We start from the raw sequence: 27,583 nt of genomic DNA on the forward strand, positions 1-27,583 counted from the left end.
CTATCTCCTTTAATGTAAAGGACATGATTAGTGCCAGTTTGGGGGTTGGCGTGGTGAGATGATGAAAGATCTTTTTTCCTATCTCCTTTAATGTAGAGGGACATGATTCGTTCCAGTTTGGGGGTTGGTGGTGGAAATTAAAGTGAACCCTAGCTTAAGTTCAGAAAGTCATCCCAAGAAATGAGATCCCTGTTCTGCTCCTCTCTCAGTCTCTGGTGAATCCTCTCACCCTCCCACACCTCTGGCCTGTACCACTGTCCTTATATGCATAAATAAATAAATCTCTTTTTAAAAAAAGAATTAATTGTTCATGGCATTGAAATCAACATGGCCACTCTGTTCCCTGAAGTAACAGGGGATTTCAAGATTCAGATTATACTTAGAGGCGTGAGGATGTGTCAAATTGTGTGTTAGGACCAGCACTGAGACAAGGTAGTCTCTCTGGGGGGCAATAAAGAAGTGGGAAATGCATTTAAAATATAGGAATTTCAAATACCAGGACTTGTTTTCCTCTGAGCTCACATTAATTCCTCAGCTTTAGATATTTTTCTAATGAATCTCTTTCACTTCATTATTGTTAAAAGTCTTCATAGTAAAAAAATGCATATTTTAATGGCTTTGGTTTAATTAGGAAGGACTTGGTTTAATATTGGATTGTTCTGAGAAAACAGACATAGTTTTGGTTTTTTTTTTTTTAGTGATTTAAGGCATTATTTCTGCCACTGTTCATCAAAAAAGAAGCCCTGAGCAAAATTGCTGATGTTATCTCATGAAAAAGACTGACTGGTGAGTTGTAATTGCTTTGCATGCAGCCCGTGGGGCATACTATAGAGAGGAGGGGCCTGCTTGCCAGTTTCATCTTTATTAGACCGCTGACTTTTAAAAATTAGATGTCTTTTCATGCTTAATGAATGACCAGTATGAAAAAAGAGAAGCAGCAAAGACAGGCTTCTGCAGCATGTATAATATTTAATCAAAGTGTGATTCAAGGATTCTTAGGAAAGGACTTGTCTTCCTTCCATACATTTAAATTGCTGATTTCCTCCCAGCTTAGCTTTTAGGATAGGAAAGTAGATAGTCAAATCCTAACAAGGACACAAATAAAATTACCACTGAAAGGGCAGAAAAGTCCATGACAGAAATGTTCCTTATTCTAGAAATAGAAGATAGATAAAAATTATGGAGTACACACTTAAAACACTCATTATGCTCACTGAGAGGAGTTTTTTTTTATTTTCTAACATTATTGAAATATAATGACCTGATAATGTTGTATAAATTTAAGGTAGATAATATGTTTACTTGATACTTACATATGATGAAATGACTGGCAATTATTTTCACCCATTCCATAAATTGCCTTTTTGTTTTGTGGGTTGTTTTGGTCTAGAGACACTTTTTAATTTGATGTAGTCTTGTTGAATTTTGCTTTAGTTGTTGTGCTTTGGGTGTCTTAGAAGAAAAAATTACCAAACCAACATCAAGAAACCTTTCCTGTATGCTTTCCTGTAGAAGTGTCATGGCTTCATCAGTCTTTAATTATGTTTAAGTCTTTAATCCATTTTGAGTTAATTTTTGTGAGTGGTGTAAGATAGAGGTTCACTCACATTCTGCATGTTTTTATTTGGTTTTCTTCACATCATTTATTGAAGAAAATCACCTTTATCCATTGAGTCTTTTTTGGATCATTTTTTAAGTGTTAATTAACCATATATGTGAGAGTTTATTTATGGGCATTCAATTCTATTCTGTTGGTCTGTGCATCTACATTAATACTCATAACGTACTGTTTTGGTTACTATGGATTTGTAAAATAGTTTGAAACCAGAAAGTGTGATGTCTCCACTTTTTTCTTCTTTCTCAGAATTGCCTGGATTATTTGGGAGTTTTTGGCAGGTCCATGGAAATTTTAGAATTGTTTTTTTCTATTTCTGTGAAAAATGTCATTTGAATCTATAGCCAGCCTTGGGTAGTATGTCTATTTTAACAATAGTAATTCTTCTTATCCCTGAGCACAGACTATCTATCCATCTATTTGTGTTCACTGAGAGGCGAACATGTCCAACATATTTTTGAAATCAAAATTTGACTAAATAATGAAATGACCTGGTACAACTCACTAATAGTAGATCATAAATAATGCATAAATGCTAAATCTACAACCAGATCTTCAGGAATTTGATGTTTTCTATAGGCTTCCTATACCCCTTGAATATCCTGAATACTTAGAGTGTTAATATAAAGCAAAATTTTTCCATCTCTATTGAAAATAATTTCTTGAGTGTGTGCATGTGTGTATGTATTTGCATGTATGCGTGTGTTTGCAATGTAGAATGTTTAAGTGCATTCCTGGCCTCTAATCACTAGAATTAAGTAACAGCCCTCACCCTCTCTCATTATAACAATAAAATATATCTTTGGATATCCTCAATATCATCAAAACAGTTGTATGTAAGGAAGGAAGGGGTCTTTCTTAGAGATAGAGGAATAGTATAGCATGGCAGACTGTTTTCCAAAGATGATTCTGTGTGTGTCTGTGTGTGATTCCCACCCCACTTGTTATTCTTACAGTGTGAATTTGACATGCCTCCAATGAGAGGTGTATGGGCAGAGGAAGGGGTCTGTACCCCTTTCTCTTGAGCTTGGGCAGACTTCTATAAACTGATTCTCTCAGTATAAGGTGGTGGACATGACTTTGTCACTGAGGCTAGACTATAAAGGGCAACGCAGTTTCCACCTAGTCATTACATTCCAGATGCCTAACTTTGGAATCTCTCTACAATTTATTAGCAAGATTGCATGGAGAGGCTACGTGTAGATATTGTGGCCAACAACCCCAGTTAGGTCTCCACCACTGTCAGCACCAACCTCCAGACATCTGAGTAAAAGACTCTTCAGGTGACTTGAGCCCCCAAACTTCAAGTCTTCAGCAGAAGACCCAGACATCATAGAGCAGAGACAAACTGTCCCTGTCTGAATTCCAGAACCATAGAACCCATGAGAGAAAATAAGTTCTTTTTATTTTAAACCACTATGTATTGAGGAACTTTAAAATATAGCACTAGATAACTAAAACATGTAGACATTCTAATATTGCTTGATTAGTACTATGTTTAAGTTTAGCCCATAAAACTGATACTGTCCCGTCCTACACTGAAACACACAGGCATTCCACCCCCCATGAAAGGAGAGTCAATCGTCCCGTGTTTCATTAAAAATAAAAAGATCAACCATACTCATCCCCAGACTACCAGATTCTCCCCTAGACCACTATCTTTATCACTATTTCACAAAACATCATGATATTGATTTATAATGTGTGAAGTACTGTCAAATTGAATCAATTAACATTTCAGGCAAATTCTCATTCCTACAAGCAAACCACATTCAACTGGTAGAAACACATGAACTAAAGGCCATGGGTTTAGTTTTATTTTTCAAGCCACATGGGCTTACCCACCTGCTACAAACAAGAGACCTGTAAAGGTCAGGCTGTAATATAAAAGTCATCTCCAGTATAATTGCAAACTCTGAACAGTGATGGCCCCTGGAATTAAGTGACTTTGACCTTCTAGAGTAATATAAAATAGTTAACTATAGTACTTTGTCAATCAGGGAAGGTCTTTGGTTTAAGTAACAGAAAATTCAATCAGTACTACTCAACAAGTGTTTATTTTCTCAATAATAAGAAATTTGGAGATTGGGGCTGTTTACATTAATTCAGAGACTTAATCATTATCAAGGTGAATATTTTGGCAAATACATTTCAATTATTAATTAACTTAACATATAGGCGTTGACTTTTACTTATGTAGAAGTCCTAGATGGGTGTTCCTGTTTAACAAATGCTCTTTCTCTAGCCTGTGTTTCAGGGACACAGGCTCCTACCATTTTGTGGCTCTGGAACTACCTACGGCCCTGATTTCCCCTGCATCTAGGCTGACAGGAAACATAGTGAAGAAAGTCATTCACCCCTTAATTGCTTTGACCTGGAAATAAAACACTTAATTTCCACAGGTACTTAACTGTGAGAGTTAAATTGCTCCCGCTTATAGGCAAAGGGAACAAGGCTGGAAAATAAGACTTCCTATATACAGCTACTTTCCAGAAACATCTATTTTATACAGAAGTAGTCAGCTATCCACAGTGCAGCTAAGAGGTCTTTCGCTAAAGATAGAAGAGTGTTTGCTGGCTCTTCTTTTTGCTCTGCTAGTGGCAAGCACATTTTATTTATTTACTCTGAAAAGAATTAGCTGAGATTTCTTTAAAGAGGCCTCCATAAGCAGCTATGATTGCCATTTAAAAACAGAAAAATGAAAGAAAAAGAAAGCATGTCATAGAGGTGAATCTAGAAGGGACTTGTGGCAGATAAATTAAATGGGAACTCAATGGACAGAAGACAAAGTTCAGTAGAAAACTCAAATACATACAGGAAATTTGTATGTGATAATACACATTTCGAGTAAGTGGAAAAATGAATTACTTGTTAACATTTTAGATAAGTATCTCTGGAAAGAAAAATTAAGTTAGATCCATAAATTCAGAAATCCATAAATTCAGAAATTTAAGGCTACAAAATTAATTATAAAAGAACCAGAAAAAATCATGGGGGAAATATAAAAATATTGTGGGTAGGGGAGAATGTCTTTCCTGGAATGCAGGTTCCCAAATCCAGGAGAGATGGTAGTATATGACTCAGGCATATTTTTGAGTTGCAAGCATCAGAACCAGGAGACTATTGATTGGGGAAAGGTGAACTAAGGAGAGAATAGAAGGGAGTTAAGGATGATGTAAGGACATTATTAAGGAATCTAGTGAGCTGTATGGCTACCTAGTGAGATGGAGAAGGGAGAAGAAAGGAGGGTTAAAATGTTCTGTTTTTCGTTTTTTGAAAATGATTTATTTATGCATACAAGAGCTGGGGTATAGGCCAGAGGTGCAGGGGGTGAGATGATTCACCAGAGACAGAGTGGGGAGCAGAACAGGAGAATTGACTGAAATACACTGCTGAGGGGAGCAGTGGGCGAGACAGGAGAGGTCTGCTGTGCCATGTAGGCCAGCTCCCTGGCTAGGGATTGAACTCCTGCTGCAGTGGCTTTCAGTAGCTTCACAGTGCTGAGACTTAACCCCTTGCGCCACCAGGGAGGCCCTAAAATGTTTTGTTTTTCAAAGAGCATCATCAAAAAAGTGAAAAGTCAACACAGAGAAAAACTATTTGCAAATCTGATAAGGGGCTTGTATTCAGAAGACACAACTCTTATAACCCAATAATAAAAGATAGATAACTCAATTTAAAAATGTGCAGATTTTGAATAGCTATTTCTCCAAAGAAGAATGGTCAGTAGGTACATGAAAACATGCTCCACATCAACAGTCACAGGGAAATGTAAATAAAAACCACTATGAGATACTATTTCATACCCACTAGGATGGCTATAATGAAAAAGTGACAACAAATGTCAGTGAGGATGTGGAGAAATTGGTATCCCCATATATTGTTGATAGGAATGTAAAACGACGTAGAAACATTAGGAAAATAGGCAGTTTCTCAATATTTTAAACAGTTACCATATGGCTCCATAATTCCACTCTTAAATATTTACCCAAGAGAAATGAAAACACGTGATTACATAAAAAACTTGAATGTTCACAGCAGCTTTATTCACAATAATTCCAAAGTGAAAAAACCCAAATGTTCACAAGCTAGTGAACGAATATACAAAATGTGTAATATTCATGCAATAGAATAGCTGGCAATGAATGAACTTCTGGTACAAACTGCAAAAAGGATAATCCTTAAAAACGTCAGTGAAAGAAGCAGTTACAGCGACCTCATATCAAATACCATTTATTGAAATGTCCACAGGAGTCAAGTTTATGGACACAGAAAGTAGATTAATGATTACCTGGCTAGGGAGTGGTAGGTGGGGAGTTGCCGAGGAGATGGAATTACTTAAAGGCTCTCATTTTGGGGGTGATGAAACTTTTCTAAAATTATAGTAATGCCATGATTGAACAACTCAATATAAAAAAACTACTGAACTGTGTATTTTAAGTAGTACACTTTACAGTATCCATATCTCAAGCTCTTAAATTCAACCTGGGATATATTAATTTTCCTAACTATGCCTGTAAACACTCAAATAACTCTATTCTGGCGCACGTGGGCTGAAGGGGTGTCTGAACAGGTGCTGAGGCCAGTCAGAAGCCTTTGGGGGAGCAACCGGTAGAAATAACAGGGTTCCCTGTAGAAGCGTCCTATTTTCTTCCGCCTCTCTGAGCGAGGCCACGCCCCTTCCTCGTTTCCTAGCAACCGTCGGCCTCCTCCGGCTCGTCCTCCTGCCTCACTCCTGCGTCACTTCCGCCCCGCGGCAGGAAGTGAAGTCAGAGCCGGCAGCTTTCCCGGGAGTTCGGTGTTTGCAGCGTCTGCAGCGGCTCAGAAGTGGCATTTCCCTGGAACTGGCGGCCTCCCCCGTTCTCCCGGGTTCCACTTCCCCTCCGGGTGGGGCGGCCCTCGCGTCCAGAGGGCCTCGAGGGGCCGGACATCCGCGCGAGAGGAAGGCGAGGCCCGGGAACGTGTGGCCCCCAGGGCAGAGGAGGGGGCTGGCGGGGGCAACTCCTGGGGTACCTGCGGCCTCTCTTCGGCCAGACTTCGCCCGTCCGCTGCGGTCCCCGGAGCTTTCCCACTCCCCCCCCCCGCGCACCCCCGAAGTTTCTGGGGGTTGGGGCTTTTCTGCGTCCCTCCCCCAGCATCCCACCTCCTGGCTTTGAAGGACGACCCCTCATAGAGAAGACCCACCCGGCTGCTCACGCCTTTCCCGCTCAGACCCCACAGTGACCCGCCATGACCTCAGAGTGAGCTAGTGACCGACTGTGGCACTCTGAGGCCTGGGGTAATTTATGTGTGTGCGCATGGCGTGAGTGTGTTTATCTGTCCCCGCAACACCTGAGCTAGGAGAATCCTGGACAGTGTAGGGCACGAGTGTATTTTGGTTTACTTTAACATCTCAGCCAGGGTTTGTCCCCGGTGGTTGCAAACCAGACAACTTTGTGCGTTGTTAGCTGGGGGTGGGGGTGGGTGGGGAGAGGAAGGCGCAGTGGAACGAGGCTGGAAGAGCGCAGGTGATACTGCTTTTTTTGATCCCAGCCTGACCTTTTAGGAGCTCAATGACTATTTGTATCAGCTGGTTCCTTAGTTAGTTTCAAGTCTTTAATGTGTTTGTCATTTTTGCTCCAAGAAGGGCACAGGTGATACCGATTTTTTTTGGATCATAGCCTGATCTTTCCGTTGTGACTATTTTTATCAGCTGATTCGTAGTCAGTTTTAAGTTTTTGACATGTTTGTGTCTTTTATCCAAGACTCAAAGATTTTTGGACAGAGACTGTCTTGTAGTAATGTTGTGACCTTCATAGCCCAAACAAAACACACAGTAAAAGTTCATATTTAACTTTCAGAAAATATGCAATTATGATATTTTCAACTTAATATTGAAAAGTCTGTTTAAATATAGTAACACTCTTGGAAAGGATGATGTAAAATGAATCTTTTTAGATCAGTGTGTCCGAAACGTAGAGGCTGCCTATAAGGCTTGTACAGTGCTCTAGTGGAAGAGAAAAAGGGTGCATCTATCTTTGAGGAAGAGACCTGGTAAATAATGGCATTTTATTGCTTGTTTCTTTTCTTTCTCTTTTTTTTTGGTAGGTGTTGTATCCTAATTTACTGACCCATAGCTGCTTGCTGCCATTATGGGAAATCAGCTTGCTGGCATAGCACCTTCGCAGATCCTCTCTGTGGAGAGTTATTTTTCGGACATCCATGACTTTGAGTATGATAAAAGCCTGGGGAGTACTCGATTTTTTAAAGTTGCTAGAGCAAAGCACCGAGAAGGTCTGGTGGTTGTGAAGGTCTTTGCAATTCAGGATCCAACATTGCCATTAACCAGCTATAAACAAGAGCTGGAGGAACTGAAAATCAGGCTTCATTCTGCACAGAATTGTCTACCTTTTCAGAAAGCAGCAGAAAAAGCATCTGAGAAAGCAGCCATGCTCTTCCGGCAATATGTGCGAGACAACCTTTATGATCGCATCAGCACCCGCCCCTTCTTAAATAATATTGAGAAACGTTGGATCGCGTTCCAGATCCTGACAGCTGTGGACCAAGCGCACAAATCTGGAGTCCGTCACGGGGACATCAAGACTGAGAATGTAATGGTCACCAGTTGGAACTGGGTCCTTCTAACTGATTTTGCCAGTTTTAAACCCACTTATCTTCCAGAGGACAACCCAGCAGACTTCAACTATTTCTTTGACACTTCACGGAGGAGAACGTGCTATATTGCTCCGGAACGTTTTGTTGATGGTGGGTTATTTGCCACCGAGTTAGAACATATGAGAGATCCTTCAACTCCACTTGTAGACTTAAATAGCAATCAGAGAACAAGAGGAGAGTTGAAGCGAGCAATGGACATCTTCTCAGCAGGTATTTGAATTGGAATTTGCTAAGAGGAATGTGCATTATTTTAACTTTAAAACACAGAAATGTAGTTTTAAGTCCCCATACTTAACAAAATTAATGGGGACTTTTTAAGTCCCCATACTTAACAAAATTAATTTTCTGCTTTGTTTTCATACATTGTTTCAGATAGATGCAGCATTCTTTCACTGGACATGTGCCTAGAAAATTCACAATAGTGCATTCTTTTATATGTGTGGGACACTGGTTTAAACACTGGAGACTGGGGTTATTGTATCCCTCTTTTCAAGGTGATAGAAGTGATACTGAAAAATGACTTCAGTGGTTTGCTGTGGTGGTGATAAATATAAGGTGCTGTTATAGGGATATGTAGATTTGTATGTTAGTAAGTCACCATGGTGGAGAGGGGTAGAAAGGCAGGATCAGAAAAAGTTTCTATTAGATGTTTGACATTTTAACAGACCAGACAACATGGATGGAGCTGGAAGGGATTATACTGAGTGAAATAAGCCAGAAGGTGACTGGATGGTGTCACTTATATGTGGAATATAGAGAAACCAACAAAGACAAACTTTAAAACCAACCCTTGAAAAGTGACCATGATCTGAGGCATCCAAGGGGGAAGGAGAGGGATAAGAAGGGGGCACCCAAATGGACTGCAGTGGAGGACTATGGGTGCTTTGGTGGTGGGAGAACTATGGTGACCACACCTGAGGGGAGAAATCCTATATTGTCAAAATATTAAAGATGTAAAACAGTGGTACTTCATTAATTAAAAATAAAACATAAACTGAGAGCAGAAAGATAATAGCTAATTTTGGTAAGGATAGTTTTTTTCAGGCAGAGGATGTTTCCTTTACAAAGACTTGAAGACCAGAGCATGGTGCGCTGATATATTAGGACATTTTAAATAGTTCTCGTATCTGGAACAGAGGGTATGAGGTCAGCAAGGCCCAGACCAGAAAGGATCTAGAGGGACATTAGAGATGTGGGTTATAGACAAAATCCAGACTGGAGCATGGCTGTTGGATTGCAGGGGAGCTGCGTTGGAGATGGTAGGTAGTAAATTGCCACAAGCCAGGTACCATGCTCCCCAATGGCTTACAGCTGTGAGAGAATTAGAGAGGGCGTGGAGAGAGGGAATGCTGAAGGGATCATCAGTAGGTTGAATTGTTGGGACTTGGTTGGAAGATGATGTCAAGAACACGCCTTTCCTCCCGCTGGGGAAACCGGGGATGAAGACGCTGGTTACCGAGATAGGAGGAGGAGCAGGCAAGATGATGAGGACTGTACTAGATATGCTGAGTTGAAGGCATCTGGGGGACATCCAGGAGAAGTACAGCGTATGGTTGTCTGTCATGGGGCACAGAGCTTTTGGAATGGAGATGGAGATTTGGGAGTTACCAGGAAATAGGTAGTCACTGTAGCCAATGGAGTAAGAAGTGATTCTGTGGAATCCCCTGAAAGAATCTGATGAAATCATTATCCTCCCTCCCTGGGAAAAAGCACCATGCATTGCTGTGCATTATTTCACATATACAGACCCCAGGAAGCTGTGCCATGGATTCTAGGTGAGTTATAAGCGTCTAGGAGAAGAGGGGGCTTGAAAATGGTATCCTGATGAACACTGCATAGTCTGGCATCAGTGCCATTTTCCACAAATTTTGCAAAGATTAAAGCTAATCTTTTTTTCATTGGTAGGTTTACTGCAAAGAAAAAATGAGCTATAATTTAGAATACATAGGCACAATATCATGACTAATGAAGAAGTCTAGTTCAAGGGAATGAATAAGAATTGTTAGCTTGTATCACACCTCTGTCCATCCATTCAGCTCACTAATCTGTGTCCCAAGACAATCTAGTGGTGGGTGTATTTGGTCAGCTATGGGTAGCCTTCGGACTGTAAATACAAGATCAGAAATAGTCATCAGAATTACAACTTTCTTTTTTTGTTGTGTTTTTTTTTTTTTTAATTTATGCATACAAGAACTGGGGCCTAGGCTACAGGTGTGGGGGTTGAGAGGATTCACCAGAGATAGAGTGAGGAGCCGAACAGGCTGATCTACTAAAATATACTGCTGTGAGGAGCAGCAGGCGAGACAGGAGAGATGAGAGAACTGCTGTGCCATATGTGGGTTAACTCCCTGGCCTGGGATCAAACTCATGCCTGCCCCAGGGGCTGGTGGTAGCTTGATAGCACTGAGACTTTAACCCCTCCCTGCGCCACCAGACAGGCCCCAGAATCACAATTTTCTTGATCATTGAATATTTACATTTTTCTTGAACCATTTTAACATTTTTGAATTTACTGTCTTGTGAGTAGGACTCTTGGCTTAGAAATGTGACCACTTTCTAGCTTTTGGGTATTTTTTAAAATTACATTTAAATTGAGTTAAAATTTTTTTAATTGAGGTGTAATTGACCTATGACATTCGTTTTAGTTGTGCAAGCTAATGATATTTGTGTATATTGCTAAATGATCACTGCAGTAAATCTAGTTTACGACAGTCACCATACATAGTCTAAAATTTTTTTCCTGTAATGATAACTTTTAAGATGTAATCGCTTTCAAATATATATTAGTGTTATCTATAGTCTCATGCTATACACCCATTCCCATGGCTTTATAACTGGTATTTTTAAATTTTAAGGTTGAAGAATTTCTGTTTATCCTTTGTTTTTGCATTATACTTTTGTAAACCTGAAGAAAATTCTTAAATCACCATTTAATTTTCCAGACTAAAGAACCCTACATTGTTTTGACTGAAGATAGGCCTTTGAAAGAGGGCTCGTAAGATTGTTTTCGCATGATTAGATTTAGAAGTACTGAGTAGAGGTACTGCCAAGGTGATGGTGTATCTTCACAGCATCACATCTAGAGGCATATGGCATCTGTCGGGAATGTTAATTTTGATCTCTGGTCAAGGTCTTATCCAATTTCTCTCTTCTGCAATTTTTTTTTTTTTTTCAACTGGTAAGCAAAAACCACTTTAAGACCATGCAAATAATCTTTCAGCCATCACAGTTCCCAGCTCGTTTTGATGTTTAGGAGTGTATTGTTTAATTTCCAATTATTTGTGAATTTTTCAAATTTTCTTCTATTACCGAGTTCTTACTTTCATTCCATTGTGGTTTCAAAGACATAATTTGTATGCTCTAAATCCTTTTAAGCTTCCGTGGCTTGTCTATGATCTAGTCTGTGGTCTAATCTGGTGTTTCATGTGTGCTTGAGAACAATGTGTACTTTTCTTTGTGCTTTGCTATTGTTGATTTAATTGTTCCTTTGATGTCTTTCAGACTCACTTGGTTTGTAGTGTTGTTCAGGTCTTCTGATTCCTTCGTGTTGATGGGATCTTGAATAGCTATTTTAAATATTCTCTAGAACTTGACACTAGGTAGAGAAATTAAGAAATCTGTTGGGGGTTTACAGGTGTCAGAAACTGTCTTAGTTGCTGGAGTTTTTTTAGTGAACAAAATAGGACAATTCCTTCCTTACGGAGGTTGCATCCTGGTGGCTGTACAGACAAGACAGAAGTAAATACATTAAATACATTGGGCAGTTGGTGCCTTGGGGAAGATACCACAGAAAAGGGAGAATGTGACAGACAGAGAACATGGGATAGCTGTGGGGATAGGACTTGTGATTTTAAATTGGGCAGTTAAGGCCTTACCGCTGAGACGACATCTGATTAAAGCCCTGAAGAGGTCGAGGTACAAGCTATGTGGATATGGGGAAGCGGGTAGAGGGGTAGATTCCATTCCAGCCAGAGGGCCCAGCGGATGCAAGGCTGTGACAAAGGTTATTTAAGGATTTCTTTTAGACTTTAACTCCATGCCACACAATGATTTGGTGGAGCCTTTTTGTCCTTTTGAGAATGTAGATACTTTTTTTTTTTTTTAAGATTTATTTTTATACATGAGCTGGGGTATAGGCCAGAGGTGTGGGTGGTGAGAGGAATCACCAGAGACATGGGGAGCAGAGCAGGCAGAAGGACCGAAGTACACTGCTGAGGGGAGCAGCGGGCGTGACAGGAGAGGTCTGCTGCGCCATGTGGGATTCTTGCCTGCCGGCCAGGATTAAACCCACACTGCAGAGGCTGTGGACAGCTTCACGGTGCGGCGCTCAACCGCCTGCGCCACCACGGAGGCCCCTGTTGTATTAAAATTTTAATCCAGTTAACTTGGGGTTTTGTATTTTTTGTTCTGTGAATTCTTATTTTTAATGGAATTTTATATCTATTTTCCAGGTTGTGTAATAGCTGAACTTTTTACAGAAGGCGTGCCACTGTTTGATCTTTCTCAACTTTTGGCTTATAGAAATGGACAGTTTTTCCCTGAACAAGTGCTAAATAAAATAGAAGATGGCAGTATCAGAGAATTGGTAACTATGCTACAAATATTTGCCATAAAATTTTTAATAAAATTATGTTCTCATTTTTACATTAGTTTGCTCTTTAGAATGTTACGACTGTGGAACAAAGCAACAAAGCCCCATAAACTAATTCAAACAGTCTGTTGATTTTACTTTGTAAAATGTTGTATGATTTTTGGGAGAATGTATAATTTTTACTCTTCTCAGAAACAGCTCATTTGACTTAATATTTATATACATATACATGTATCTTCCCATTATGCTCCTTAGTTTTGCTGTGGACAGATTTTGTAACAGGATCCCTGCAGGTTGGAGAGTTGTTCAGGATAGACCTTCCAAGAAAGAAGTGAAGAAGGCATGTATGTAAAATGAGGACAACAGGAAGCATCAACTTTCATATAGCAGTGTAGGGCCATTTTATATGGCTGCTGGTAACTTTGTATGACTTTGATCCTGAGGGCAGTTCTGGAAAGGGAACTATAGAATCACAAGTTAGTATAGCAGAACAGATATGAGGAATTTATATTGCCGTTTGAGTGGATCTTTAAGGTAGTCAGTACAGTGATTGATGCTGATGCTGATGGCCTTGAATCGTGGAAAGGTTATAGTATTTTTTAAAATATTCGTTAGTAGGTAGGGAAATAGACATTTTCTTTTTTCTTACAAAATGGCAAATAATAAAAGCCAAGATGCTTCAGAGTGAGCCAGTATTTAGCTCATATTCATTGCACAGTGCTCCTGATTAGGAATTGGCATAACTGACTGTTCTTTCTTAAAAATGGCAGTGATTTGTCTTGGTACATTGGCCAAGTAACTTGTGAATATGGACCTATGATTTCTTAACTGTGAGAGGAATGGATTTGGCTAACCTTTATGGTTTAATTCAAATGTGAAAGTAATCCTATTAAAGTTACCTTTTCTTATGTATAGTACATTTGATTTTCCCAAATTCAGTGCTAGCCTTCTGTTTGGAATATAAACAAAGTTAAAATAACTAGATACATATTTTGTATTTTGTATATTTAAATAATGATGACTAATACACTGAGGGTCTAGGAAAGAGACTGAACTTTATATTGAAAAAAATATTTCCCTTTTATGCTAGCAAACACAATAGATTCACATAGGTTATATCATTTCTAGTGTTCACAGGATTTAACATCTCTTTTATATTTTGAAAAGTTCGAAGTACTGATGCCTTTTGACCAGACCCTAGAGCCACACACTTAACCCATGTATTCCTTGTGGTAATAGGATTCTAATCTAGATTCTAATATGTAAATAGATTTCAGGGGTTCTATGATTCTTTTCAGAATTGTGTACAATTTTGTATACAAAAATTGTGTGTGTACATTTTTCTTTGGAGAAAATTCCATTTCTTTCCTCAGATTCTCAATGGTTATCTCCTGCTAAGAAAACTAAGGATCCTTGAACTGTGAGCAGTAGTGTGTTATTTCCCTGTCTTAATAAATAGGGAATATTGAAAGGATATTTCTCCTCTTTGTGTGTTTGGGCCATCTGTAATAATGTGTAATTTTCTAGTGCTTTCTAAGACAAAAATAGAATTACTTATTACTCAGTAATCAGGTCCTGGTTAGTTTAGAAGGTAAACATTGAGCATAGTCAGACTTACCTTGAAAATCCATTAAGTCTGGTGTCACATTTCCCCTCATAGCTTTCATCTAATTTAATTTGCTGTTCTCAAGTCTATTTTTTATTCCCTTTCTCCCCTTGGTATAGGTAACTCAGATGATTCACCGAGAACCAGATAAACGGTTAGAGGCAGAAGATTACTTAAAGCAGCAGCGCGGCAATGCCTTTCCTGAGATATTTTACACTTTCCTTCAGCCATACATGGCTCAGTTTGCCAAGGAAACATTTCTCTCTGCAGATGAGCGTATTCTGGTTATACGGAAGGATTTGGGCAACATCATTCACAATCTCTGTGGACATGATCTGTCGGAAAAAACAGAAGGCGAGCCGAAGGAAAATGGACTGGTCATCTTGGTGTCTGTTATAACATCTTGCCTACAGACCCTTAAATACTGTGATTCCAAACTTGCTGCTTTGGAACTAATTCTCCATTTGGCCCCAAAATTAAGTGTAGAAATTCTTTTGGATCGTATTACTCCCTACCTTTTGCATTTCAGCAATGACTCTGTTCCTCGAGTGAGGGCTGAAGCCTTGAGGACGTTGACCAAAGTTCTTGCTCTTGTCAAAGAGGTTCCTCGAAATGATATTAACATCTACCCAGAATATATTCTGCCAGGCATAGCTCATTTAGCCCAAGATGATGCTACTATTGTTAGGCTAGCCTATGCTGGTAAGAGTTTATTGTCCAGCTACTAACCATTCATATTTTTTTAAGTTAGTGACTATAATCATACCTCATTTCTGTAATTTGGTTGGGAATTCCAAGTGAACTTTAGTCCTTGAACTATTTGTGTACATTTTAGTTATATTTATAGCTAATCTGTTCATGGAACTCAGCTTTTGAATGTATTCTTGTTTTCAAAGTGATAAGAATTAACAAGTAAAAAGTACATAATATAGACTTTTACCGTTTTATTGGGAGTATTACATTTAATTTGGAGTAAGACTCTTCTAGACAAGTATGTACTTCTGATCTAGGGTCTTTGGGCCTGCATAAAGTTTTTTGACCACATATGTTTATTTGAATATAAGGTTTAAGATGTGACAGTTTATTACTGTTGAAAAAGTTTGATTTTGCTGGTAATTGTCGAAAGAAAGCCTGCTAACTTACTGAACTTAAGGTTCTTTTAGGTACTACAGTGCTTAGGATGTATGGCTTCTTTGTGATGAGGTGGGTGTGTTATTGGGCACACCTACCTGTTTTACTTGTAATTCTCACTCGAAAAAATCAGATGATACAGATTTATGCACCTGAAATTAATTCCAAATGCTATTTCTGCATGGAAAATGTCATCGAGACATTTACATAATTCCATAATTTATTTCTAAAATGTAATCACGCAAATCAAGGACTCTGGTTTGCAGTCTTTGTAAGCAGAATTTAAAATATATGTGGTGATGATAGTGTCTCTTTTTGGAAGGATACTAGCTTAATTCATTTTATGATTTTCCTGTAATTATTTTAATGGAACATGTGACAAATGGTTTTTGAAGTCTGACTTTATCTTTTAGCATATCCACAAACTGATTGGTGGTTGTAGGGTGGTTTTTTTCTCCTTACACAGTATGTTCTCATTTAACATTGTTAGTAGATTCTTGAAAAGAATATATAGCAAAAGCAGATCCTGCAATAGTGTCTTTTTGTTCATTGTCAGCCCAGAATTTTTCTTTCTCATCATTAGAATGAAATGATGTTATTGGAAGACCTGTAATATATGTTTATTTAAATTTCTTCATCTGCCTATCTACCTCTTTATCATTTCTGGTTTCCATAAATGTTCATGTAAACTTCAGGCCTAGAAAATCCAGGATTTGTTTAAATAATTTATCATCTGTGGCAAAGCATATTTGTGACTTACTCGACAAATGTAAATAATTGCACCAGATAAAATGAAGGAAAAGTTTATAGGTTTATCTCTAGTTAAAAGTTTATCTCTAAAGAATTTCAGGACTTATTTTGGCCCAGTATATCTTACTCCATTTCTTAATTGTGTAAAATAGGTAAGGTGTGGCTATATAGTGCCGGGTATACGTACTGTTGACCCTTGAGCAGTATGGGTTTGAACTGCACAAATCCTCTTGTATGTGGACATTTTTCTGTCTGTTGGTTCTGCTTTGACAGATTTAACCAACCACAGAATTTTGTTGTTTCCATCTGCAGACATGAAACTTACAGCTAGAAAGGACCAATTCTTTTCTCTCTTTTTTAAGATTTTATTTATACAAGTGCTGGGGTACAGGCCAGAGTCATGGGGCTGGGGGAAAGGCGGTGAGAGGATTCACCAGGGACAGTGAGGAGCAGAACAGGCAGATAGACCAAAAGCACTGCTGAGGGGAGCAGGAGGCGAGACAGGAGAGGTCTGCCGCACCATGTGGGTATATCCCTGGCTGGCCGGGAATTGAACTGGTGCTGCAGAAGCTCTGGCCAGCTTCACAGCACTGCGCTCAACCTGCTGTGCCATCAGGGAGGACAGGAAGCACCAATTCCTAAGTTGCACACCAATTTTTGGATGCCTAGGGTTTTGTGTCCCTAATTGCACATTGTTCAAGGGTCAGCTGTTTTGACCTTTCAATTACTAATAATCATAGCATAAAAATAATAGCTACTATTTATTGAAAAACCTACTGTGTGTCAGGGCATCTACTGCTCATGATTGTTACAAGAGTTCTTAAAATCGATTTTTAATTTTTTTTTTAACCAGTAGTTTTTAACTCAGATGCTGTTATAGATTTGTATTCTGTATAAACTCTAAAGTATTTTATGGTTTGTGAACTTAAATGGAGAAATAAGCATAGATCTAGCCAGACTTTAGAGGTGCCTAGGAAAGAAGAGCCTTTACTTAGTAATCACCAAAGTGGTGATACTCCTCTAGGATTTAACTTCTTATCCCAGGATGACCCAGAATTCTCCCATCTTCTTCCTGTGAAGCGGGCGTTATAGGGTATTAATATCTTGCCTACTTGGAGATAAATTTTTGTTCTATTCAGAACAATTTTGAACCTAGTAGAGGTGGGCAGTTGGAGACCAAGATGGAGGGAATCATTGCATTTGTTAAACTCCGAAATCTCAACTATTGTGAGATGCATCTCAATTTCAGAGGTGTTTAAAAAGTAAAAAAATGAGTCCAAGAATCATTAAAATAGGGTAGTTCAACTTTACGGTGAGTGCTGCTCACTGCAGAGTAGGGAGAGTGGGTGCAGTCTGAATTGTATGGTCATGTGTCAGGCAGAGACATACGAGGGAAAGAAGAGAGAGAGACACATGAGTGGATGAAATGGAAGGAAGGAAGTATAAGCAAAGAGAAGATGAAATTGATAGCAAATGTGACAGTAGTGAGGCATAACAGCCTTCGATAAACAAATACATTATCAGAAAGGAGAGAAAATAGACACTGCAGAAGCGTGGCAAATAGACTGATACTTTACTTAGGATGTCATCTGTCATAGTATCACTTGGAAGACTACTTAACAATGGTTGATTCAGCCTGCCACTGGCTCGTTGTCGTATTTATTTGTGAAGAAACAAACTCAATGGTTGGTTAGCCAGCCAACTAGAATGTGGCTAGGTTGAGATTTGATCCAAGATCTGTGTGATTCTAACCGCCCACCTTGATATTTTACTGAATTGTGAATGTTTTTCTGTTAGTCTAATGTCAGGATATTATTAAAGGGTAGATCTTTGTAGAGGGATTAAGGTTTTTTGTTTGTTTTTTCTTATTTCATTTGAGTGCTGTATTTTGGTGGGGTTTTTTTTGGTATTAAAAATATGCTTGTTTCGTTATTAAGACTGGTAGCTTGGGATAGTTGTAGATTACAAGCTAACTTACTAAACTAATTAGGTTAAATGTTAAATTGAAAATTCCTCCATTGCCTCCTTTGTTTTATGATTATATGTATATGGACTTAGGCAAAGTTATAAGCATTACAAAGGTTTACGATGATAATTATAAATGTTCTCCCTTTATCTTACAGAAAACATAGCTTTGCTGGCAGAAACAGCTTTGAGATTTCTGGAATTAGTACAATTAAAAAATCTCAATATGGAAAATGACCCAAATAGTGAAGAAATAGAAGAAGTTTCACATCCCAATGGAAATTATGACACAGGTAATATGATTTTTCTCTTTGAGATTTCTTGTTAATTTAGAATGAATTGCAAATTGGCACAAACCTACCATTTATAATTTTCATGGAGACAAAAGAATACCAGACACAGATGGGAAGGCCCCTGATGTCTGACTGTTCTCTCTATTCTTACATCCTGTTATCTAGCCAGGAAATGATGAGCTTGTCACCACAGATTCTAAGCTCAGTGCTTTTCAGCCAGAATTGATTTGTGTTAACAGTAATGCTAACTGAATTATATAATTCTTAGAGGGAAAAAAAAGGCAAAAACACTGGAAACTTCATAACAAAAGAATCTAAATCTGTTGTCTTTATATGAGAGTGTATTCTGAGTATTCTCAATCAGAAACTGTGTATTTCATAATATATGATCATATAGAAACCCACATCTTTTACTGTAAAGGAGCAGATATGATGGTAAATTCTTTTGCGTTTAGGGTCCTTTTGGAAGTTTTATCTACATCCATACTGTTCTTTTTTTTTTTTTTTTTTTTTTTTAAAGATTTATTTATTTATTTACTTATATAAGCACTGGGTACAGTCAGAAGCGTGGGAGGGTGAGAGAATTCACCAGAGCCAGAGCGGGGAGCAGAGCAGGCAGAAGGACCGAAGTACACTGCTGAGGGGAGCAGCGGGCGGCTGGAGAGGTCTGTGCACCATGTGGGACCCTCCTCCAGTGGCCGGGGAACAGCCGGGGATCGAACCGGCGCTGCAGAGGCTACAGGCAGCTTCGCAACCCAGCGCTTAACCGCTGCGCCACCAGGCGGGCCCTATACTGTTCTTAATAGGCTTTTATTTAATGTTTATTGAGTAAAAATTTAAAAGTAAAATAATATACTTAGATCTGTTCCAAGATGTTTCTAGTTGAGAAAAACTAGAGAAATCTAGTTTTCAGATTTTTATTCTATAGACAACTGAAAGGACTGTTCTGGTTATTTATTATGATAGAATGGTATCGTTTTAGATAGCATATGTTATCTGGAATTGAGGACAACAGAATTTTTTATTTTATATGACAACAGAATAATTTTGAACTTACAGAAAGACTTGTCTTACATTTTATTACATTAATTAGATCTTTTTACATAATGGAGTTAGGTGTTAAAACTTCTACGGAGTTGTCTTAACATTAATACATGTAATTTTGAATATCAGTTCAGCCTTTCCCTTGACAGTGGCTGTATCGGAGGATCTTCTGCCCTCATTCATTTAGCTAGTGAGTAATTGTTAAACATATGGTCTGTATTAAGCAGTTTCGTGTCTGCTCTAAGTACTAGGGGTATAGTGGTAAATCAGACAGAACAGATACCTGCTCTTGAGCTTGTGTTTTAATATGGGAAAGACAGACAAGTAAATACGTAAATGAGAAGGGGAGGTTGGGTAGGAGGTAAGCTTGGAGACGAAGGCAATGGCCAGGTCATGTAAAACCTTCAGAGGACTTACAGTGTATTTTCTGGCTTTCTAAAATATATTAACTGACCTTTGAAAACACTTTATAAAAGTATTGCCCTGTACTGTCAGATTATATCCTGAACTAATCTAGTATTTTCAGCTCTTGGCTAAGTTGATTTTCTTGGGTAGTGTGGTCTTCCTGGTGCTTCCCATGGTTTTCTCCTTGAGCCTCATGAATAGGACTATTTAATTAACAAGATGGTAACGGTGCTTGTGGAATCTCTTTGCTAGGATGTTCTTCAGTTTATGTATCATTTTGCCATCTCTCCTTCAGAGCTTTGAGTAGGGTGATACTTAGTGATTGCAGATTTTCAGCGGTAAATTATGTAATTATTCTATCCCTGAGGAGTAAGAAAGCACTGGGTCTATTGTTGATCTATTTTTACTTTTTTTGTTTTTTTAGAGCTTCAAGCCCTACATGAAATGGTCCAGCAGAAAGTTGTCACTTTGTTAAGTGATCCTGAAAATATCGTGAAACAAACCTTAATGGAAAATGGAATAACCCGGCTGTGTGTGTTTTTTGGACGTCAGAAAGCCAATGATGTTTTATTGTCCCATATGATCACTTTCCTAAATGACAAGAATGATTGGCATCTACGTGGTGCTTTTTTTGATAGTATAGTTGGTATGTTTTTTCTCCTGTTTTCAAATTTTGTCTTTAAGATTTTGGATTGTCTTAAATATTCATGCGATCTCGGCAGTGATACTGTTAACAAATTTCATTAATAATGAAATGAGTTTCTAGTCTCTTGTTAAGCTGCTTTTGGGTGATAGGAATACCTTAGTTGATCAAGGGATTGGTTAATTAACAGCGATAGGTTCATATGAAGGAATACCATGTGGTCATTGAAAACTGTTTTGTGTATGTTTTTTTCCTTCTTAAATTTTATTAATTTGCTAATTGTTTATATATCTGTCTAAATTTGGGGAGTATAACTTCACACCTCTGTATGTACACATGCTTCACTCACCTTCCATTAGAGCTCCAGTGCCAATACCCTGTCCTAGTCCCTGCTTTATACCCACTCCCACCTCCGTTTCCCTCATCCCCTCTGATAATCACTATATTTTTCAGAGACTGAGAGTTAATTTTGTTGTTTTTCTTTGGTTATTTATATTCTGCAGCTAAGTGAAACCATCCACTAACTGTCTCTTGTTTTCTGACTTAGTTCACTTAACATCATCACTTCAAGGTCCATCTATTTTTTTCCCCCAAAAGGCACCATTTTATCTTTTTAGATACCTGCATAACATTCCATTGTGTATTCCACAATTCCAGTCATTTGTCAGTGGGCATTTCAAGCTGATTTCATGTCTTGTCTTTTGTGAACAGTGCTGTTATCAACATAGGAGTGCATTTTTTGATTGGGTTGTTTTTTGTTGTTAAGTTGTATGAGTTCTTTCTTTATCTAGGAAATTAACCCTTGTTGGATATATGATGTGAAAATATCTTCTCCCAGTCCATAATTTGCTCTTTTGTTTTTGGTGGTTTTTTTAATGATACAAAAGCTTTATCGTTTTGTAACCCAGTACATCTCTGTAGTTGGTTGAATTGTCAATTAACAGTTACTTGTATTATCCGCCAAAAGTAACAAAAGAAGAGAGAAACAGGCATTAAGCTCATTGTACCCCAAATCAGAAGTAGAATCAGTAAGAGATAATGTACTATTTATATTTGCTTTACCATAATTCCAGTGCCATGACCCTGTATCACTTAATGAATATGTTTATAGCATCCAGGTCAACAGAGTCCTCTTTCTGTTCTCTACCAGTTACTAATACATTGCACATTTTAATTTCATATAGATACCGTGACTTTCTTGTTTTGGAGTTTTAAATTGCTTTGTTTTCCTTTTAAGGTAAAAGTAATATAATAACTTTCTTCATCTTGTCTGTGATATCTAGTTTCTTTCTTACTAATTTTATTTATTGCTTGTAATCTAATCCACTTTTCTACTTGGGAATAATTTTGAAATTTATTAGCTTTTTGTTGTAATTAGTCAGATTGATTTCTGTTTCTTTGCTAGCTGTTCTATTTCCCTCACCGCCTTTGAATTCCTGGGGTATGTCTTCCATTTTATACATTCTGCCTCCATCTGTATTTTGCTGGCGTACATCCTCAGTAAACTTTCTTAGAAGGGGTTGTATGTGAGGCAAACCTGTGTAGCCCTTGTATGTCTCAGAATGACATTATTTTTCTTATTCACAGTTTGAGTACAAAGTTTCTTTTAGACCTTGAAAGTGCTGCTCTGTTGTGATCTGACCTCCATTGTTGCTGCTGATCATCTGATACCACTCTGATTCTCTTTCATTTTTAGGGTACTTGTATTTCTTTCTGTAAGTTCATAGGTTCTTTTATTCCCTTGGAGTTCTTGATTAGTTGCTTTGCTGTGGGTCTTTTTCATTTATCATGCTGGGTAGGAAATGTGATTTATATTTTTGGCTTTTGATTATTTTACGTAGTCACATTTATACTGTGAGATATAGGATGATCATGTAATGTTGCTTCTCTTTTTTCAGGTGTTGCTGCTTATGTTGGCTGGCAAAGCTCATCAATTCTCAAACCCCTGCTACAACAAGGACTTAGTGATGCTGAGGAATTTGTTATTGTGAAAGCTCTTAATGCCCTTACCTGTATGTGCCAGTTAGGGCTGCTGCAAAAACCACATGTATATGAATTTGCCAATGATATTGGTAAGTTTTTGTTTTTCACAATAAAGTTGGAAAAATGTGGGTGTGGGAAGAGAAATAACAACTGATAGATCATTTAAAAATTCTAGGCAGTATTGTCAGATGTTCCACTTTATTCTTGTATTGTGTGTACACGCATGCTCCTGCCTATATATATGCATGTGTGTCTGTGTCTGTATGTATGTAAGAGACAGGCAAAGAAACAGGATCATTTGGTCTCCCAGCCCAGGTTGGGCAATAGCTCTTTATTTTTATCTGTAGTTAATTTTTGAGATTCTTGAAAAATGAAGATTTATTTATTTATTTATTTTTGTTTAACATGATGTAACTGAAGTATTTAACTTCTGAAGAATCAACTTGTATTTTTTTTTAAATTTTTTAAAAATTTTTTTAAATTGTAATTTTTTTTAAATTTTAAATTAAATTTAATTTTTTAAAAATTTTTTAGATTTTAAATTTTTAAATCCCAGAGGCATGGGAGGGTGAGAGGATTCACCAGAGACAGAGTGGGGAGCAGAACAGGCAGACAGACTGAAAGCACTGCTGAGGGGAGCAGCGGATGAGATAAGAGAGGTCTGCTGCGCCATATGGGAATCTCCCTGGCCGACCTGGAATCGAACCCGTGCTGCAGAGGTGGCAGACAGCTTCAGAGTGCTGTGCTCAACCTGCTGTGCCACAGAGGACGCCCAACTTGTATTATTTTGGATGCTTGACCACTAGTCATGTTGGAATTGGATATTGGATATGGAGGATTGTCTTTGACATCTACCATTACTGATTGCCAATTAAGAATTCATGGTGCTGAAGTTACAACTATTAGTAATTTTATTAACAAATGAAAGGACCTCATCCATTGACCTTCATGACACTTACTTCCCTGAACTTAAAATTTGATTAGGAGCGAACAAGTAAACATGATGTGATCTAAAATTAAGACATCTGGAACTTCTTATCACTTGATTTTGAGAAAGTTAGTAGTATAAGATTACAAGTAGCTCTGTACTGGGAGGACATGAAATCTTAGAAAATTGCCTTTTTAGATAAAAACATGTAATTGCTTCCAAGGAAAATTAAAAGATGCCAGAATTGGTTAGACTTGGTTTTTCTTGCGCAATCCTCAGAGGAAAAAGGCAAAGGAGTTACTTTAATTGATGAGAAGCTAGATGGCAGTTGGTAGATATACATAACATTTCTGGAAATTTTAAAAGCATGTATAGAGGTTTGTAAAAAATTATGGTAATTTTAAGTATATGTCAATTCTTATTTTGCACTTTAATACTGTATAATTCTTTTAGTTTATAACCTTGATTGGGTTTGAGTTTTTTGATGATTATGTTAAAATGATTACAATTTTTTTTTTTTAAAGGTTTATTTATTTATGCATACAAGAGCTGGGGCACAGGCCAGAGATGCGGGGGGTGAGAGGACTTGTCAGAGACAGAGTGAGGGACAGAATAGGCAGACTGACTGAAATACACTGCTGAGGGGAGCAGTGGGTGAGACAGGAGAGGTCTGCTGCACCATGTGGGTTGCTCCCTGGCTGGCTGGGGATGGAACTTGTACTGCAGAGGCTGCGGATTGCTTCATAGTGCAGTGCTTAACCTCTTGCATCACCAGGGAGGCCGAAAATGATTACACATTTTATAGAGAACTGTTGATATTGGCAGCACAGTCATAAGAATGAGGGAAAAAAACACATTGAAATGTTTTTGGTTTTTCATATAGAATATTGACCCTTGAGAGAGTTATATCTCTATTTTTCCCAATTTTTAAGAGCTGAGAACTTCAAAACCAGAAATTAGTATTATAGTAGAACAAAAGATAATAGATTTTTAAAATTTTTGGTCCTGCATGATGTAAGTCAGATCCAGAAGGCAATTTTCAAAATGATATTAAAAAGAAAATACATCATCTTTTTTTTTTTTTTTTTTTTTTTTGGGACCCTGGCTAGCGGCCAGGGAACAAACTGGTGTTGCAGAGGCTGCAGGCAGCCTCACAGCCCAGCGCTCAACTGCTGAGCCACCAGGGGAGGCCCGAAAATACATCATCTTAACACACATATCTTGCTACCTGCAAGTGTGTTTTCCTGCTCATTCTCATTTTCTGAATTTTTACATCAGTGTTTTCTTTTTTCTTCTGTAAGTGGCGTTACCCCTAAATGGTTGAGCTCTTTTTCCTTTTATCATCTTTATTTTAATGACTTTGTATATAAACATGTACTCTTATACTCAGAAATTATTTTTGAAATTTAGTATAACTTATAATAACATTTTGTTTATCTGAAAAATAGATGTCCACCAATTGCTAAGCAAAAATCATCAAACTCAGTTTTTCACCCCTCAAATTTTGCCAAGATTTTCATGCACCCTGCTGTTTCTAGTCATTGATTATAGGATGAACTTGTGGGGTACTTTATGTATCTTAGCATCACAATAAATTGTTACCTTTAGGTATTGAATAACCCAGTGTGGTGCAAGTTGTTGGATGGTGAAGACCCTTAGAACTGGAACTGAGTGTGGTACCACCTATTGGGGAAAGAGAGGAATCTTTGCTGAGAAAAATAAAATCTTTTGTCGGTATTTTAAACTACTTAAAAAACAAACAAACAGTTCTTAGTAACCTAGAAATACCCACCTGCTTAAAGTATATGATAAACTAGAATCTCTGTTGTGGCTCTAAACCATACTTAGCTAGCCTGTTGTAGTCCACCTTAAAGGGGATCGTGGTGTTGATTGCTGGAAGTTCTGTGGTAGTTCTTCTAAAAATGGCTCTCTTCTGTGCTCACTTTCTCTGAGGCTTATATTCAGATAACTGAAATGTAATGGACGGAGAAAAGATGGGATATTACTGCATTATAAGGAGGTCTCCTTTTGGTTTCTTGTCTGTGGATGTTTGAGGTGCTTTGTATCAGTTAGCTCCTTGTGGATACAAAGAATGCCATACATAGCCACAGAAATCTCATAACACTTCAGTAGTGTTTATCAGGCATCTATGGGCTGTGCAGGGGTCTCTGCTGTAGGCTTTGCATCTCCAGGGTCTCTGTGGTGACTCTGATTGATCTGTCTTATTCTGGGGCCCAGGTTAGAGGGGCAGCAGCTGCCTGGGTTATGTTGTGGGTGACGGCAGGAGATTGAGATAGCACGCCTAGCCTCTGTTGCATCCACTGCTATCCCATTGGCAAAGGCAGGTAAGATGAGTGACCTGAAAGCAAGAGGCAGAGAAGTCCTCTTTGTCCAACGTGAGCACATGGCAGGAGCCACCATGTAGGACATCCACAGAAAGAAAGGGGGCCAGGAATTCAGCCTCACAGAGTGCCTGCTTCTTGCCAGGTTTTTTTGAATTTAATTACTTTTGGGGTTTTTTTTTTTTTCAGTGTTTTTCTGGTTGTCAAAAGGAAGCTACCAGCCCCCCTTGTTGGAGGCCATAGAGGCTCCAGGGTGTTTATGAAATAATGAAAAGCCTTCTCCATGTAATTAGAATTGGAAATGGGAGAATTTTGGCAACATTTATGTTGAACAAATCTTTTCTCCTTCCTCCTTTTATATAAATAACATTAGCATGTGACAGTACCTTATTTCTCTGTTAGCATGGATTTCTTTTAAATATGCTCTGAATCCTGATGTTTTTGCTTGCTCAATGCAGAAATTTTTTTCTCTCAGAAGTTTGAATTTATCCTAAATCTTATTTTGGTTAGGTGAAGTCATTGATTTGGGGTTTAGGACACAAAATAGTGAAAAGTGGTGAAGAGACATTCACTTAATTTTTCTGGTTTAAGTTTATATTTTAAATTCTTTAAGAATAGGCTCATGGGGGCCTCCCCTGGTGGCGCAGCGGTTGAGCGCTGGGTTGCAAAGCTGCCCGCAGCCTCTGCAGCGCCGGTTCGATCCCCGGCCACTGGCGAGGGTTCCACATGGCGCGCAGACCTCTCCTGCCGCCCGCTGCTCCTCAGCAGTGTATTTCTGTCCTTCTGCCTGCTCTGCTCCCCACTCTGGCTCTGGTGAGTCCTCTCACCCTCCCACACTTATGACTGTACCCAGTGCTTGTATAAATAAATAAATAAATCTTTAAAAATAATAATAAAAAAAAAAGAATAGGCTCATGGTTTGTACCTTTTTTGTTTTCATTCATAATGCCTGGGAATGAATTTATGAATGATGTATCAGATGGCATTATTTCCTTAATGTTTATCCCTTGGGGAAAAAACTGCTTCTCAGTTTCTTTACCCCTCTGTAGTAGAGGGTATGTCCTTGGGCTTCTGTGGGTAGTAGATGGGGGAGTAATAGTTTGCATATATAATGTTCAAGTAGTTTTTATACCCAGTCTTATAAATGAGTAGGTGCCCACCTATTAAGTGAAATATCTATTTAAATCCTTAGAAAAGAGACTTTTTGTTCTTTTATGTTATTGCTGAGATTTATGACAGGGAATGTTGTTGTTATTATGTTTGAATTTATGACAGGATGATTGAATTTGTGGGGACTCCTGATAGGGACCATTGTGGTATAATCCCTTTATCAATTATGTTATGCAGTGAAAATTTGTTTATAAATTAGTTTGAAAAGTATTAGATAGTTTGAAAGTATTTCTGAACATGAATTGATCCTTATTTTTCATTTTGCTCTGTAGCTCCCTTCCTGTGCCATCCCAATCTGTGGATCCGCTACGGTGCTGTGGGGTTCATCACAGTGGTAGCTCATCAGATAAGCACCGCTGATGTCTACTGCAAACTGATGCCTTACCTTGACCCGTACATTACCCAACCCATTATACAGGTATGCATTTTCCAACTTGGTGTCAGTTCTCCTTCCAAAAACCTG

General features: G+C 38.3%; 1 protein-coding gene across 2 annotated transcripts in view; it reads left to right on the forward strand.

The window, feature by feature from the left end:
* Positions 1 to 764: 764 nt before the first annotated feature.
* Positions 765 to 27,583, forward strand: part of PIK3R4 (phosphoinositide-3-kinase regulatory subunit 4) — a 48,750-nt gene continuing 21,931 nt past the window's right edge. The window contains exons 1-8 of one of the 2 annotated variants that reach the window (XM_037524501.1): positions 765 to 786; positions 7,703 to 8,479; positions 12,721 to 12,854; positions 14,586 to 15,168; positions 18,471 to 18,605; positions 20,479 to 20,700; positions 22,596 to 22,769; positions 27,393 to 27,538. In XM_037524501.1, coding sequence (XP_037380398.1) covers positions 7,747 to 8,479; positions 12,721 to 12,854; positions 14,586 to 15,168; positions 18,471 to 18,605; positions 20,479 to 20,700; positions 22,596 to 22,769; positions 27,393 to 27,538 — 2,127 coding nt within the window. In that variant the 5' untranslated portion in view covers positions 765 to 786; positions 7,703 to 7,746. Of the gene's footprint in view, positions 787 to 6,567; positions 6,894 to 7,702; positions 8,480 to 12,720; positions 12,855 to 14,585; positions 15,169 to 18,470; positions 18,606 to 20,478; positions 20,701 to 22,595; positions 22,770 to 27,392; positions 27,539 to 27,583 lie in introns of those variants that run through there. The other variant, XM_037524495.2, reaches the window with a different exon arrangement.

This window comes from Talpa occidentalis, unplaced genomic scaffold (assembly GCF_014898055.3).
Source record: "Talpa occidentalis isolate TD23 unplaced genomic scaffold, MPIMG_talOcc4v2.1 talOcc4.10, whole genome shotgun sequence".
In the NCBI taxonomy this organism is placed as follows: Eukaryota; Metazoa; Chordata; class Mammalia; order Eulipotyphla; family Talpidae; genus Talpa; species Talpa occidentalis.